Here is a 16969-nt window from a genome sequence, read left to right as displayed (position 1 = left end):
AACTAACCTAAGAACATCACACACCTCCTTGCCCGAGGCAGGATTCGAACATGCGACCGTAGCAGCAGCGCGTTTCCGGACTGAAGCGCCTAGAACCGAAGAAATACTGTAAAATATTCAGAATCGTATTCAATGAAAACTCTTAACCTCTCAGTCATTATTTACTTGCTTCAGTCGAATCGAAAAACATGATGAATTTGAAGTAATGGTGCCTGATTTTTGGACATTAGGGGAGCATCTAAACTTGTGTTGATCATCTCTCAAAATCCAATTCATAAATAGTATAAAGTCATGCGAGAACTTAAAAAGTTAGGTAAATTTAGTTTTTTAACCATTTTTAGCAACTGTAGTCGTATACTCGAAAAAATCGGAAATCAGTTTCAAAACAGAAAATTAATTTCTTTACCAGTTTGACACTCGCAAATAATTCGATTGGCATAACCTTCTGAAGAAGGGCACTAAGTCCCAAAAATCGGCCAAGAAATTAAGTTTATATAATGCAGCTGGTTGTCGATTTATCTTACGTAAATGTCCGAGAATTGATAGAAAATTCCTCACAGAAAATGCTTTAGCAGTTCTTCAAAAATTTTACTTACCGTTTGTTGGTTGTAATTTTTCTTGTCCTGGATAATCTCTGTACAGTTGCTACTTTCGCCCAGGTGAATGATGACCTTAAAGACTCACGATTTCTTGCGAAACAGATTTTTCACCAGGAGTGGGTGAATTACTATGGCCAAGGTGCAAGAAATACTTTGTATTACAAAAATGATTTAAGGGGTGATATCGACAAGTTTCAGAGAATTATTGAAAATATTTGTAAACAGTATAACAGTAGCAGTGGTACTTTCAAATTTTATCTTCAACGGCGCGGATGTGCTAATCAGCATGTCACTTATATAGTGCAATGTATCACTGAATGTTCGACGTATAATGTACTTGAGAAGACTACAGAAAACATTGTGACTCTCTCGTGTAACTGAATGTGTGTGTGTGTGTGTGTGTTTGTGTGTGCGTGCGTGCTTGCGCGCATTCATATGCTGTGCTCAGATGGGTTTGGTTATGGTTTTTCCATGTTCTTTGTGGCTGTTGGTGCAGTAATTGCAGTAATTAATGTTTTAATATTTATTTGGCTTCGATCGAAGTCGTACTTTTTGCACTACGTTTTAACACTCAGTCAGTTTGCCATGTTAGATTTGGTCCTCAGACTGCGACGTCATGCAAGTATTTCTTGAGCTATATGGTCAAATGTTTCTTTCTTACGTCAGAGGAAAGCACTCTACAACTTCAGGGATTTTGCTTAAGAAACAAGTATTGCATAAACAACAAAATTTTATTAGGATTGTGAATTTAACTATAAAATATTATCACAGGTACAAAAATAGTTTTATAGTTAATACTGTACAAAGCTCTTTCGGCATTACCGACGAGTCAGTTAGTTATGATCCGTTTTTCAAACGTCCAGAAACAGTTTCGTGGTAGTCCCATATTTTTCATTGTTTTACACACAGCGTTAAAGATATCACGGTCGACGCATTCAAATTATTGATGTGTAAAACTCGATATCAGGTACTAATCTGTTACTCTGCTCTGGCAGCAGCTAGACAGATTCCAGCGTTACAAGAATGTCTCTTACGTTATCGGTTCTTGGTGTCGCCCTGACTTTCTGCACATTAAAAAAAATTTACCTATTGCCAAATAACAAAATTTGTGAATAAAATTACATTTTTGCAAGTTCGCACGAAATCATTTCGCTGACTATCTCAATTGTGACAGACGCTTCTGGACTGTAACGTATGTTACAATATGTGCGAACGAAGAGTGTGGTCAGATGGGGCAAAGAGGCGTTGCACCGGGAAGGCTTTTCATCTGACTTTCCCTGACGCTCTGCTGCATCAGTGTTTCCGCCTTTCTCTTGCTCGGCAGGCACTTCATGCTGTTAGCCCCTCTGGAGGAGGAGGTGAAGGCTACCAAAGAATTACATTCAGTAAACAGTTTTACACTCACAGTTTCTGCTATCTCTTGACAACGTAACAATTCTATTTTCTCATTGCAGACGTAAGAATAATTCCTACTCTTATTGGTAAATACCCAAAGCTGGTGCATAGTAATGCTGCCATTTCCGTTCTGTACTTTCTCAAAAGACAGCTCCAGCTCGCTTGCAGTGGAATCAGTAGCGCGTAATAGAACCTGCACATATGTGCTCTGCAAAGCTTTCACACAACTAGACTGTCTGCAGCTAACTTTCGTTGGATTATCATTTAGAGTTACCTTCACAACGTTTGAAGTGCAGCCAGTAGTGCAGACTCTGCCAAGAGGAGAGGTACTTACGGCGCTCTCTTAAAGTTTTCATTCACACTTTTACCGATTCCTCATGTTCTCCTGTGCAAGGTGGACAGCACAGTTAACTGCGAAGTGACGCAATACATCAGATTTTTTCGCTGTAGACGACACTTGGAGCCTCAGTCGCTTTCACTGGCAACAGGTAAAACTTCAGCCGACTCCTTCACGAGGAAGTGAACAGCTTTTTATTGTCCGTAATTGCGAACGTGGACGGTGCTTTCGGCGTGACACGAATGTCGACGCGCCGGGCGATGCGGTAGGATAAGTGTTGAGCAGCGGCGCCTCAGTAGGTGGCGATGATGTCGAGCAGGCTGGCGTAGACGCCAGTGACGAGCGCGAACAGCGAGAAGACGCAGACGAAGGCGTTGCGCGCGTGGCGCCACCAGCGCGCCGTCTCCCAGAAGGTGGCGCTGTCGATCACCGCCGGGCACAGCAGCCCCAACGTCGACGCGAAGACGGCGCCCACCAGCGTGATGATGGGGCCCAGGTCGGGCACCGCCGCCGCCACGGCCACTGCCACAGCAACAGCTGCCGTTAGCGAAACCACACTGCTCCTCCCTCGGAGGTCATCTTAAGTAATAGACGGCAAATCATGGAGTAAAACTGAAGTGATATCAGGTGTTCCCCAGGGAAGCGCCCTGGGACCACTGCTGTTCCTGATCTATATAAATGACCTGGGTGACAATCTGAGTAGTTCTCTTAGACTGTTCGCAGATGATGCTGTAATTTACCGTCTAGTAAGGTCATCCGAAGACCAGTATCAGTTGCAAAGCGATTTAGAAAAGATTGCTGTATGGTGTGGCATGTGGCAGTTGACGCTAAATAACGAAAAGTGTGAGGTGATCCACATGAGTTCCAAAAGAAATCCGTTGGAATCCGATTACTCGATAAATAGTACAATTCTCAAGGTTGTCAATTCAACTAACTGGGTGTTAAAATTACGAACAACTTCAGTTGGAAAGACCACACAGATGGTATTGTGGGGAAGGCGAGCCAAAGGTTGCGTTTCATTGGCAGGACACTTAGAAGATGCATCAAGTCCACTAAAGTGACAAGTGACAGCTTACACTACACTCGTTCGTCCTCTGTTAGAATATTGCTGCGTGGTGTGGGATCCTTACCAGGTGGGATTGACGGAGGACATAGAAAGGGTGCAAAAAAGGGCAGCTCGTTTTGAATTATCACGTAATGGGGGACAGAGTGTGGCAGATATCATACGCGAGTTGGGATGGAAGTCATTAAAGCAAAGATGTTTTTCGTCGCGGCGAGATCTATTTACGAAATTTCGGTCACCAACTTTCTCTTCCGAATGGGAAAATACTTTGTTGAGCCCAACCTACATAGGTAGGAATGATCATCAAAATAAAATAAGAGTAATCAGAGCTCGAACAGAAAGGTTTAGGTGTTCGTTTTTCCCGCGCGCTGTTCGGGAGTGGAATGGTAGAGAGATAGTATGATTGTGGTTCGATGAACACTCTGCCAAGCACTTAAATGTGAATTGCAGAGTAGTCATGTAGATGTAGATGAAGTCTAGTACAACAAGAGGAGAAAATGTCCGAATGGGATGGAAATCGGTGGATGCGATGTATATGTATAAGGCAAACAAATGACTACATTTCCACAAATAACTGGATGATTTATTATGATGACTTATTTATTACAAAATTGAGCAAGTCGGTAACGCGTTGGTCCACATCTTGCCATTGTGCAAGTAGTTATTTGGCTTGTCACTGATAGTTCGGGGTGTCTTCCTGAATGATATCGTGCCAAATGCTGTCCCGTTGCCTCATTAGACCCTCAAACATTCCTAACTGGTTGGACGATCCTGTATATAATGCTCCAAATGTTCTCAAAATGGTTCAAATCGCTCTAAGCACTATGCGACTTAACATCTGAGGTCATCAGTCCCGTAGAACGTAGAACTACTTAAACCTAATTAACCTAAGGACATCACACACATCCATGACCGAGGCAGGATTGGAACCTGTGACCGTAGCGGTAACGCGGTTCCAGACTGAAGAGCCGGCAAATGTTCTCAGTTGTGGAGAGTTGTCGGCGACCATACTGGTCAATGTAGAGTTTGACATGGACGAAGACACGCAATAGAAACTATTTGAGGCTGACGCGGATGATAACCTACGGGGCCACCTCTGAAATGAAATGTGGCCATAGATCACCACTTCTCCCTCCCAGGGCTGTATGGTGGCCGGCAGTCAGGCTGGTGTACCACCAATGCCCGGTGCCTCTCCAGACGCGTCTTCGGCCTGGAATCTCATTGACTCGATTAGTATTGACATCCGACGCCTGGGGAAGCGCCGGACAGCAGTGGGATACCAACGTGTCTGTAGCCCGCCATGCAGCCCGAAGCCAGCACTGTGTGTCATTTCCTTTCATAGCGTGACTCCTTTGGTTGTCATCCGTGGCACACTTACAGCACAGAGTACGCCGACGATATTCACGTCCCGTTTCGTTGCCCTCCGTGCCAGCCATCATGGCCATATATTTCCACAAGACAACGTCCGCCTGCACACGAAAAGAGTTTCTACTGCTTTCTTCGTACTTTCCAGACCCTATCATGGCCGAAATCTCACCGGATCTCTCTGCAACTGGGAACGTTTGAAGCACTATGGAGACGGCCTTCCATCCAGCTGTGCAGTGTGACGATCTAACGCTCTAAATGGTATTTGGTACGAAATCCATCAGAACGACATCCTTCATCTCTATCAGTCAATTCCAAGACGAATAAGATGCATAAGGGCCAGAGGTGGACGAACGCGTCATTGGGTTGTTCAATTTATGAAGATATTTCTTTTGAATAAATCATCCTAATTATCTGAAATTGTAACGATTTTTTTTGTCTGTGCGTGTACATCGCATCTACTGATACCCGTCCCATGCGGAAAATTCCTTCGTAATCCGTCATTATTTTATTTTAGAGTGTGCCTTTACCATCGATGGAAGAAGACATTTGATGGCAGAACTGTGAACAGCGTGGGTTCAGGTGCTTCGTCACAAGCGCCAGTAGTTATTACACATTGGCCAGGGTCATGCGAGTCGGCCGCCAGCTAAACTTGAAAATTACAATACCTTCAGATCCAGCGTAAGTCTCCTGTGACACAGGAATTTCAGCATCTTCGTAGATGGCCAGAAATCTACTGCCAAAACACCGCAAGAATGTGTGGCTTGCCACACGGGGTAGCCGTGCGGTCTGGACGTCTTGCCATGGTTCGGGCGGCTACCTCCGTCGGAGATTCGAGTCCTCCCTCGGGCATGGGTGTTTGTGTTGTCGTTAGCGTAAGTTAGTTTAAGTTAAAGTAAGTAGTGTGTTAGCCTAGGGACCAACGACCTCAGTAGTTTGGTCCCATACAACTTGCCACAAATTTCCAAAAATATGTGCCTCAAAAACCTGTGATTTCGTTCATCCTTTTCACCCTTTACTTTAACGACCTGCGGCCGCTATAGCACGGTCTGTGCATTTCATCCGCAAATGACACTGTGTTCCTTATGACGTAACATCGAATAGTTTTTTAATAGAGCAGAATGCCAAATAGACTTCGTCGAAATATGACCAGAAGACAACAAAATAAAGCTAAAACCTTATAGAAAGAGTCTCAGTCCTTATTAGAGAAAGGAGAGGACTCAGAATTAGAGCACTGGAAATACTTGGCCAAGATATCCACTGGTCAGCTATGAGAAAATACTTAGGTATCTACCCGGATAAATCATTAATTATCACAACTAACGCAAGAGAAAGAAAGTAGTTAACTTATAAACTACCCCTTCTCATTAATGTGGCCAACTGTCAAAAATTTGAATAACTATCCTTTGCATTGCGGACTGCTGCGACAATTGCATTAACAGACTCAATCAGGTTTTGGGAGGTACCGACAGGGACGTGAGGCTATGGCGACTCCAGCGCGGTCGCCACCTGAGCTTGATGCAGGATCCAAGGCGCGAAGGTCTCAGTCGACATGGTCCCATATATTCTCGATTGGATTTTAACCCGGGGAGACTGGTGGCCAACACACATGTACACAGCGATCTATGTGACGCATTTCATTATCCTGCCGACTGATAGCAGCGTGTCGAGGAAAACCAAATTTCATGTAGACAGGGATAAATGCATATTTTTGTTGAACAATTCTGCGTTCTAGAATTACGAGATCTGCCAGTGAATACCGCGAAACCATTCCTCAGACCATAACTGTTGCAGGCTATTTGCTTTCAGACGTTTCAGGCTGTACACGCCGACGCTCATCTGACCGATGAAGCATAAAACGTGATTCATCTGAAAAGGTCACTCGTCACCATTCAGTGCACGTCCAGTTGCAGCACTGGCGCGCAAATTCGAGCCTTCGTCGCCAGTGAACAGCACTCGGCACGGGTAGATGAACCAGAAGCTTGCTGCAAAGGCCCATCCACAGCAACGTTCGCTGAACATTCGTTGACGAGACGCTGTTCGTAGGCCTATTTGGGTGGTCAGTCGCTCAGTAGTTGCACATCCATTCCCTCGTAAACATCTCCGCTGTCGTCATTCAGCCCTCCCATCTATGGACCGTGGTGCAGCACTGATTCGATAGCATCAACTGCCATGAAAAGTATTCTTTAACCACTGCGGCACGCGAACAGTTTACAAACGTAGTAGTTTCGAAAATGCTTCCATCCTTGGCTAGAAAGCCAAAGACGATGTCCATCTAGACGACAAATGAATCGTCTCTTATGCACATTGCGACAACGACTGCAGTGTTTTCTGGGTTCCCTGACACGCTTTGTGTGTCCTCCACTGCCTAGTACTGCCTGTGAATGGTTATATCCAAAGATGAAAATCCAGCTTTATAAACTGACAGTCCTGCTAGATGCGTGGATTGAGGAACCGCCTGTGAAACTATCATTACATTCCAACTTAGGAATCGCTGAATGAGTGCGTCTAAGCTCCAAGGGCGGGCTAAAATAACGGATATACCGTCTGTTACGAGAAATATGTAAAGGAAAAAGTTTGTAGACCACTCCTCCATTGCACTGGAGAGATAGACCTGCCTCACAATACTGCCAGCCAGGTTCCTCATGTCGCAAATGTCAATCAAAAGTAACAAAAATCACAGGAACGATGATCCAAATCGAAATAAATGATTCACCATGGAAGGAACACCACGAGCAAGACGGTGAATAGGAAGACAATGAAACACATATCGAAATATTGTGCCTAACAGGACCGACTGATGAGCCCAAATCCGCTTTGAAAATGTGGTCAGTAAAACCTCAGAAAGCTATTTTCTTGGTGGCAGCCACCTCTACGTCAGCGTCTTGTTCCCGCCACTGCAGATGGACTACCATTAAAATTCTTCGTTCCATTCTTCTCTGCCTAATACGTCCCCTCGACCTGCCTTAGATCCAAGGGTCTTTGTCGGTAGTGCTCGGCGACAGTTAACAGACTCTGAACACATTATCACCGGGTACCTCTGCTAGGTCAGTGGAAAATTCTGAACTTAGTCACCTGTCACAGATTCGCGTCGTGTGGAAGACGCTGAACCTCTGCAACTTCCAGTGTCGGCTCCTTCTACTTGGATTATTTCGTTGACGACGTAACATTTTCCCCCAGGTGCTCAGATTCAACGATTTAACAAATGACAACATATCCGTCGTTCACCGTAATTATTCTTTATTCTCCGCTATTGGTCAATTTCAGCTAATGGGACACTGTCACTGGGGCAGCAGCTGCCTGGACTGGACCGTAGCTACATACTACGTCGCGCCAATAGCGAAAAATAAACAACAGTTATAGTCAACGGTGGAAATGTTGCCATTTCAGAAATTTCTTACGTTTATGGTAGCTGCCCCAAGAAAACTAACTGGCAAAGCAAGTTGTATCAACGTCTGATGACCAGTAAATACTGTAACTATAACAGTGTATATTTGTTTCCTGTAGATTAGTCAAGTAGTTATCTTTCCTCGATTCCTGCTTAGGCTACTATTTGTTAAATATTGTTTTTATGTAAGCTGCCGTTGGCAGCGTTAAGGTACTTGAGAAACTTCATTCTCAAACTGATGTTCCACAAGCGAAATCTTATTACAAACAGACTCTTTCTTCGTGTGGGACCACAGACATATAGAACTTTTCGAAAGATGTTTCCGCCATTCAACTACAAACTACTACTAATTTATTTCAAACAGTCATGATTTCGATTATTTAGCCATTCTAAAGTGCAAGTTGAAATGACACAAAATATTAGTCAGATAGGACATTTTGTGACATTTCAACTTGCATATAAGAATGACTATAGAGCCTAAATCATGACTGTGTGAAATAATCCAATAGTAACTTGCAGTCAAATAGCGGAAATTTCATTCAAATGGTTATTACAGAAATGCCTAATGTGTTGAGGTATATAAGGCACTAAAAAGTTGGAATGGCACTGATGTGTTCGGGTATATAATGCACTGAAACGTTTGACTGGCAATAACTAAATTTTCGGTCAAACTCCTAAATTATTTGCATTATCCGCACTGTTTCGAGAGATTTCATCACTTATCGTCAAGTGAACATCACATCACAAATGTCCAGATGATGATGATATTATGGCTACTTTGTGAAGCTCAGTCGTTTGTTACATAATGTCAAACACGTGAGCGGAAAAACTTTGGAAGGCTTCATCTTCTGGTATTGAGCAACACAGGCGCAACACGTGCCAAAACCACTATCATGCAACATGCACTTCAGTGATGGATGTGACAGTTCGCGTGTAGATAACAGAATGAGGACCTTTTAACGTGTCTGGATGACATAAATAACATTGGTGGTCTTTTGCTGTGTGCTTTGTTTGTAAAATGCTTGACCACACCGACGACTGGTCATTGAGATCTCACGAATGATGATAATGATATATAAGTTTCACCAGTGTTTGTCCGAAAACGTGAGGGTATGTAACAAAAGTTTTCTTACTGTTTTTTACCACAGAACTTCTCGTTAATCCCGTCAGTGTGATAAACAAATGATTTTTCACTAACCCCTAATTATACAATCAGTCGGTGTCTTTTTAATCACACTATTTTACAAGTATAACGTCGTTCCCACATAAATGCAATTCTCCCTCTCCCATAGGTCACTGAAGCTCAAACAATGTACACCATAAGCCATCATGAGTTCACACCATTAGTAAAATTTCCAGAGGAACAGGCACTATTGATAATGGAAAACCAGAGAGTACTTGAAAAATTGACAGTCTACTTCTCTCTAGGCTTGGGGTAATAAAACTCAAAACTAAAGGAAATACGGCTGGGAAGGGGCTTATGTAAACAATCGAAACGGAGTCTATAACATTACGAAAGAGATAAGGTTAACTACTTGTAAGAAGCAAATTCATATACTATTGAAGAATGACAGTTACATAAGAAGTAGACAAATGGGTGACGTATTAAAAAAAGATGTTGTGATAAAACATTGGGCTCAAGACGAAGTGTGTTTCAAAATGAATATAAGGGTTTTAAGGCTTTGTAGCATTTATTGAGCACACGTTACAAATACACTACTGGCCATTAAAATTGCTACACCACGAAGATGACGTGCTACAGACGCGAAATTTAACCGACAGCAAGAAGATGCAGTTATATGCATATGATAAGCTTCTCAGAGCATTCACACACGGTTGGCTCCGGAGGCGACACCTACAACGTGCTGACATGATGAATGTTTCCAGCCGATTTCTCATACACAAACAGCAGTTGATCGGCGTTGCCTAGTGAAACGTTGTTGTGGTTCCTCGTGTAAGGAGGACCTTTGATAAAGGTCGGATTGTAGCGGTTTATCGTATCGCGACATTGCTGCTCGCGTTGGTCGAGATCCAATGACTGTTAGCAGAATATGGAATCGGTGCGTTCAGGAGAGTAATACGGAACGCCGTGCTGGATCGCAACGGCCTCGTATCACTAGCAGTCGAGATTGCAGGCTTCTTATTCGCATGGCTGTAACGGATCGTGCAGCCACGTCTCGAACCCTGAGTCAACAGATGGGGACGTTTGCAAGACAACAACCACCTGCACGAACAGTTCGACGACGTCTGCAGCGGCATGGACTATCAGCTCGGAGGCTATGGTTGCGATTTCCCTTGACGCTGCATCACAGACAGGAGCGCCTGCGATGGTGTACTCAACGACGAACCTTGGTTCACGAATGGCAAAACGTAATTTTTTCGTATGAATCCAGGTTCTGCTTACAGCACCATGATGGTCTCACCAGTGTTTGGCGACATCGCGGTGAACGCGCATTGGAAGCGTGTATTCGTCATCGCCATACTGACATGATTGTATGGGGTGCCATTGGTTACACGTCTCTATCACCTCTTGTTCACGTTGACGGCACTTTGAACAGTGGACGCTACATTTCAGATGTGGCTCTACCCTTCATTCGATCCCTGGAAAACCCTACATTTCAGCAGGATAATGCAAGACTGCATGTTGCCGGTCCTGTACGGGTCTTTCTGGATACAGAAAAATGTTCGAATGCTGCCCTGGCCAGCACATTCTGCAGATCTCTCACCAACTGAAAACGTCTTGTCAATGGTGGCCGAGCAACTGGCTCGTCACAATACGCCAGTCACTATTCTTGATGAACTGTGGTATCGTGTTGAAGCTGCATGGGCAGCTGTACCTCTACACTCCATCCAAGCTCTGTTTGACTCAATACCCAGACGAATCAAGGCCGTTATTACGGCCAAAGGTGGTTGTTCTGGGTACTTATTTCTCAAGATCTATACACCCAAATTGCGTGAGAATGTAATCACATTTCAGTTTAGTGTAATATATTTGTCCAATGAATACCCGTTTATCATCTGCATTTCTTCTTGGTGTAGCAATTTTAATGGCCAGTGGTGTATAAATAATACATAAATTAAAGAGCAACTCAAACAGTTTTGTTTGTATACCTTTACGCAAAGGGAATAGAGTGGAACGACCAAGAATGACCAGTGGCTGAAGACCGTATTGAATGAGTGAGGGGTTTCCACGCGTTGCACCAAGAAATTAGCTCAGATGGCTAGTCGTTAGTTAGCATTTCCAGTAATGTCTCTGTGGAGACCTTTAAGGAGACTCTTACAACTACGTCTTATCGTCTGCAGTTTATAAAATCTGTAAACAGCCCAGAGCGTACGGTTGGTATGTCAACTTTGCAAACTAAAGGATGCTGCATGACGATGAAGACTTACTGGATCGTGTTGTCTTCGGTGATGACTTGACGTTGCACCTAAGTGAACACTTTTAAGAAAAACTGCTTTGGCTGCTCTTTCATTTGATGTATTATTTATAAGATGAATGTAATAAATACTTCAGAGCTTAGAACCCGTGCATTTATTTTGAAACGCCCTGTATATGCACGGCGTCTGTTGTGTCGGGCATGTCCGCCAAAATAGACACCACTATATGAAACATTGGCTGTTAATTGCTTGAATTAAGAGAAACCATCGACATTAGCGCCATATTTGGGCTTTAGAATAAATCAAAAGACAACAGGTGACATTTTGAACCGAATCGAGTCTCGAGCCCAGATTACCCGCTTAATGTGGGCAGCCTCCTTGACCGTATCAGCTATTTTGGCACGCTTTCCGTCCGACCCAAATGCCCGTCCTGTCGTCCGTAAGTAGCTTCCCTGCCCATTCCTCTACTGCTGGCAGCCCACTCGATTCCCAAAGGAGATCGTACCCAACGTGCATTCGTTCTGAAAAACCTGTAAGAGCGGTCGTATGAAGATATGTATACGTATGTAAGGGTGGTGTCTGCTCTGCCGGACACACGTGTGCATATCTTCATGTTTATGGCCGCGACGGCTCTTACAGTTGTTTCAGAGCGATGCACATTACGTCCGAATTCCTTTGGGAATCAGGGTGAGCTACCAGCAGGAGAAAGCACAGAGATGCTACTTGCGTACGGCAGGGTGCGAGTTTAGTTCGGATGGGAAGCGTCCCAGGAAGGCCGAGCCGGTTAAGGCAACCAATTAAACTTGTCGTCCTTGGATTTATTTCAGAGACGTCGTTTGTTTGTCTTAATTTTTGGAACACGAAACTGATTAAAACTGAAGTTTTCAAATTTCTCTGGTCGGGGAAAATGCAGCAGACAGGTCTACAGGGAGGCGAAAGAATATTATGAAGCATTAAGAGGTTGGTGGAACATGTTCTGCGGCGTCCAATACTAACTACACGGCAATGGTGGAAGTATTTTAGGAAGCTTACTCAAAACAGGAGTAACCAACACATATTTATCGGACAAGCAAAGTTCACTATAGAAATAATTGGAGGACGGTGTCTGACTGATGACCGTACGCCGTCCATGCTATTGTAGACTCACCTGTGAGCATGACCGTGAGGAAGCGGTAGCCGAACTCGGCGGGATTGGCCCAGGCGTGCGGCAGACGCGGCTTCATCCGCCTCATAACGATCTCGGTTGGCACGTAGAACTGCAGCCCGTACGAGAAGATGGTGGCCACGGCGATCAGCACTTTGACGGCTTGCGCCAGCCTGCACGCACACGCAGCACCAGCATTACACATACATCACACACGTGCGCCATTGTTTTCCGCGACTTCACGTCCTGCTGTGGAAGCTTTTCTACAAATTTTTGTGATGAAGTACTGCTAGAGGCGGTATGTGACGTCACCTTTAGCCGGACTATTTTTCAGCAGCTGAAAAAGTTTCAGGAAACCGAATTGAGTTCCTCTCGGTGCAGCCTAAACAAACTGATTTTTTTGCAAGAGATTATGAGTGTCATCTGTTGAATTTACGTTTTGCTGGAACCCAATTCCTCCTCTCCTCTCTTCACCTTTCCCTCTTCGCCCTTCAGTCTTTTCCCTTCCCCTCAATTTCATCAAATACTCCCCGCTGTTATACTTTCCCCCTTCCACTTGCTCCTTTCTTCCTTTTCTCCTCATTCTTTAACCATGTCTGCTCTTCAATCTTTCCGTCTTCCAGTAATCAGAAACAGTTTTTTTTCCACGACGCCGAAATAGCCGGGTTGTTGTACGTTCGTTACCGTACACGACGACATGCCATATAAAATTTTCAAACTCGATGAAACAGTAATATTCTCATTGGGCATGTCGGATTCCTCTTTCTATCCACGTACCATCACGAGCTAACGATGCAGAACCGCATGTCAAAGAAATAAACAAATGACCGGTGATAACGACTCTGACAAAACTGCGAAACTCGCATACCGAAATTCCCATAAATTAATGCTATAGAGCCGTTCCCTTTTTCGCTTTTAAGAACATAGATTTAATTATAGACTCGTGATGTAAGGGCGCTCGGAAAGTTTCCGTCTGAGAGCGTTACTGTAGCGTACATGAGACGTAGCGGGACTCCTATAAGGGTATATAAGCACCGACCTGTAACCAATGGCTTAATGCGGATTTCGTCTTTCCGACGTGCACGCGGCAAATGTGGAAACGTGGACTATGGCGACGTTATTACAAAATGCGTCCAAACAGGATCAATGTGTTGTTATCCCTCTTCTTGGCTGTCGAAGGACAAACACCAGTAGATCTAAATCGGAGCATGAAGAACGTGCATGGGGCAAGATATGTGCCGAAAACCGCGGTTGCGGAATGATGCGACAAGGAGCTGCTGCTTCCTTATAACGCACATTACCATAAAATGTCGTAACGCAAAAGTTATGCCAACTCAAGAGGGTCGACGATTGCCGCCAGAGGAGGGCGTGCAGAACGCGGTTACGGACTTCTTCTCGCAGCAGCACACCTTGTTTTACCAGACTTGTATCTCAAAACTGGTTGGTCTGTGAGGTGGTTGCTCCAATGCCACGGCGACTTTGCCTGATTGACATACCGAACCTTTATCGTATCGTATGGGCTTTTGACAGAAACTCTCTGATCGCTCCTTGTACTCACAGTTCAACCACATGTATATGTATATATATCAATCTGTAATAACATGCAAGAAATAGAAGGTAAGAGTACAAGTCTACACTAACATTACTCTATTAAAGAGGAGAAAATATCTGTCCGTGGGATAAAAATGAGAACTGAAAGATAGAAGGCAAATGACAGTGCCTATAAAGACAAATAAATTATGTGGTGAAGGGAAATACAGAGGGACAACTAAAGATGAGAAAATAGATATGGCTCCTTACGGTTCATTTGATGGCAAATTTAGTGTAATGCTGCCCTCAGTCTTGTCTCCGTATTTCAGGTATCCAAAGAAGCCGATGACGGCGTAGAGGCCGATGACGATGCCCATGGCGATGTTGAGAACTCCTGGACAGCCCAGGAAATGCGTCGGGTTCCTCATGCTGTTCTCCACTGGCAGTACCTGCACAGTTGTAGGCCAAACCGTCAGCATAGAAACCCTTGGCTTTGAAGTGTCTGCGTGCACCGAGAAGCCAACTGAAACACAATCTGCAAACCATGGTCTAATTAGATTGTTAAAGGATGAGGCTGCTGCCCAGATGCTAAGTAGATTCCATAACCACTGAAGTGGGCCTCCAGTTCGCGATACTCAACAGAATTAATCACCTATCCTACTCTCTCATTTCTTCTTGTCAAGGTGTTGCTGTACAGCCCTTTACCCACACAGATATTGCAGTGGCCACTTTGAAGATATGCAGATGTGCAAACCACAGAAAGATATTTTCCAGAATGGTAGGGTCACTTGTTTGGATGTCAATAAACGAGACTACTTACGTTTCATTTCCAGTTCCCACCATTTGAAAAATCTTGTTTCTATTCATGGAATAAACAAGTTTACTTAAGCCCACGCACACTGGGCTGTATAACGTGAGCCCGTGCAAACTCTAACAGGCCGAGCACTTGCCTTAGCAAAACACGGCAGGGAGATGACCGCAACATCGATAGCGTTGTGAATACAACAATAAAATGTAAGTAAAGTTGAATGTACCGTTAGTTCACCAACAGCTACTGCTTTCACATGACAGAGCGTACTAAGCAATGTTAATCTTACATCCTCCTTTCAAGACAGTGTCCATTGCATTCAATTGCACTTCCAAGTCCTTCGCTGTCTCTGACAGAATTACAATGATATTGTCAAACCTTCAGCTTTTAAACTCTTCTCCTGAAATTTAATCCATACTCCAAATTTTTCTTTCTTTCCTTTACTCCTTGCTCAGTGTATAGATTGAACAACATCGGGAATAGGCTACAACCTAGTCTCACTCCCTTCTTAACCACCTCTTCTCTTTCATGACCTTTGACTATTATAACTGCTCTCTGGTTTCTATAAAAGTTGTAAATAGTCTTTTGATCCCTGTATTTTACCCTTCATACCTCCAGTATTTCAAAGAGAATATTGCTGCCAGCATTGTCAAAAATCTTTCTGTACGTCTACAAATTCTAACCTATCCTCTAAGAGAAGTCGTATGGTCAGTATTACCCTGTGTGTTCCTACATTTCTCCTGAATCCAGTCTGATCTTTCCTGAGGTCGGCTTCTACCAGCTTTCCCTTTCTTCTATACATAATTATTGTTAGTATTTTGCAACCATCACTTATTAAACTGATAGTTCGTTAATGTTCACAATCAGTCAGGACCTGCTTTCTTTATAACTGGAATTGAAGTCTGAGGTTATTTCACCTGTTTCGTGTATTTTGCACACCAGATGGAATAGTTTTATCATGGCTGGCTTCCCCAATACTGTCAGTAGTTAGGACGAAATGTCATCCACTCCAGAGGCCTTGTTTCGACTGAGGCCTGTCAGTGCTCGTCACATTCTTCTCGCAGTGTCATACCTCCCATCTTAACTTCATCTATGTCTTTTTCACTGCCAGCCCGGATGGTCGAGCAGTTCTAGGCGCTACAGTGTGGAACCGCGCAACCGCTACGGTCGCATGTTCGAATACTGCCTCGGGCATGCATGTGTGTGATGCCCTTAGGTTAGTTAGGTTTAAGTAGTTCTAAGTTCTAGGGGACTGATGACCACAGAAGTCCCATAGTGCTCAGAGCCATTTGAACGTTTCTCACTTTTGTAATGTTATCTTCGTCTCCTGCCACAGTTGAAATACATTAACTGCTATATGATCCAGTAATACTTCAGTACTACGGACGTTAATGTGATCAAAGTGTATGATGTAAGTTATCGAAGACCGTCATCAGAATTTCAGTCTGAGAAAAGGCTACTGTATTAGCTGCTTCACCACATGTCACACACGTCAGTGGTGGTTACGAATCTTTGTTGTCTTGTTGAAGTAATGTACACGATGGCTGGTTGCCTGTACCACCCTGAACTACCTGTAAACAGACGGCACTCGACTGTTGCAATTAATGTACGTTTTCCAGACTCTCTCCAACTGAAAAAACCAGCTCATGGGTTGCCGAGATACTGGCAAGCATCTAACCTTTTAAATTGAACTCATAATATCTGTAAATGAGTCTATGATCATGTTATGACACATTCTTTTTGAAGATCCGTCTTGATCACACAAATTTTACAATTCAAAATTACCGGTTTCGGCTAATGGCATCTTCAGGTCTGTTGCAAATAGAAAAACAGTGGTGTAACGAACTAAGTTCAGTTAGCTGAAGCAAAACCTATAACGGGCCTAGTGATAAATAAGGGAAAAAAGTATTTACACGATTGACAACCATGCGTACCAGATATACATAGTATAAAATATTCTGA

General features: G+C 43.8%; 1 protein-coding gene across 7 annotated transcripts in view; it reads right to left on the bottom strand.

Moving 5' to 3' along the window:
* Positions 1–1311: 1311 nt before the first annotated feature.
* LOC126355940 (proton-coupled amino acid transporter-like protein CG1139) overlaps positions 1312–16969 on the bottom strand; it is a 238361-nt gene continuing 222703 nt past the window's right edge. For all 7 annotated transcript variants that reach the window (XM_050006519.1, XM_050006516.1, XM_050006518.1 and 4 more), the window contains 3 exons: positions 14470–14648; positions 12673–12842; positions 1312–2853 (listed from right to left, as the gene is read on the bottom strand). In XM_050006519.1, coding sequence (XP_049862476.1) covers positions 2624–2853; positions 12673–12842; positions 14470–14648 — 579 coding nt within the window. In that variant the 3' untranslated portion in view covers positions 1312–2623. The remainder of the gene's footprint in view (positions 2854–12672; positions 12843–14469; positions 14649–16969) is intronic.

Source organism: Schistocerca gregaria, chromosome 3, assembly GCF_023897955.1.
Source record: "Schistocerca gregaria isolate iqSchGreg1 chromosome 3, iqSchGreg1.2, whole genome shotgun sequence".
NCBI classification, from domain to species: domain Eukaryota; kingdom Metazoa; phylum Arthropoda; class Insecta; order Orthoptera; family Acrididae; genus Schistocerca; species Schistocerca gregaria.
This window is presented reverse-complemented; position numbering and strand designations above follow the sequence as displayed.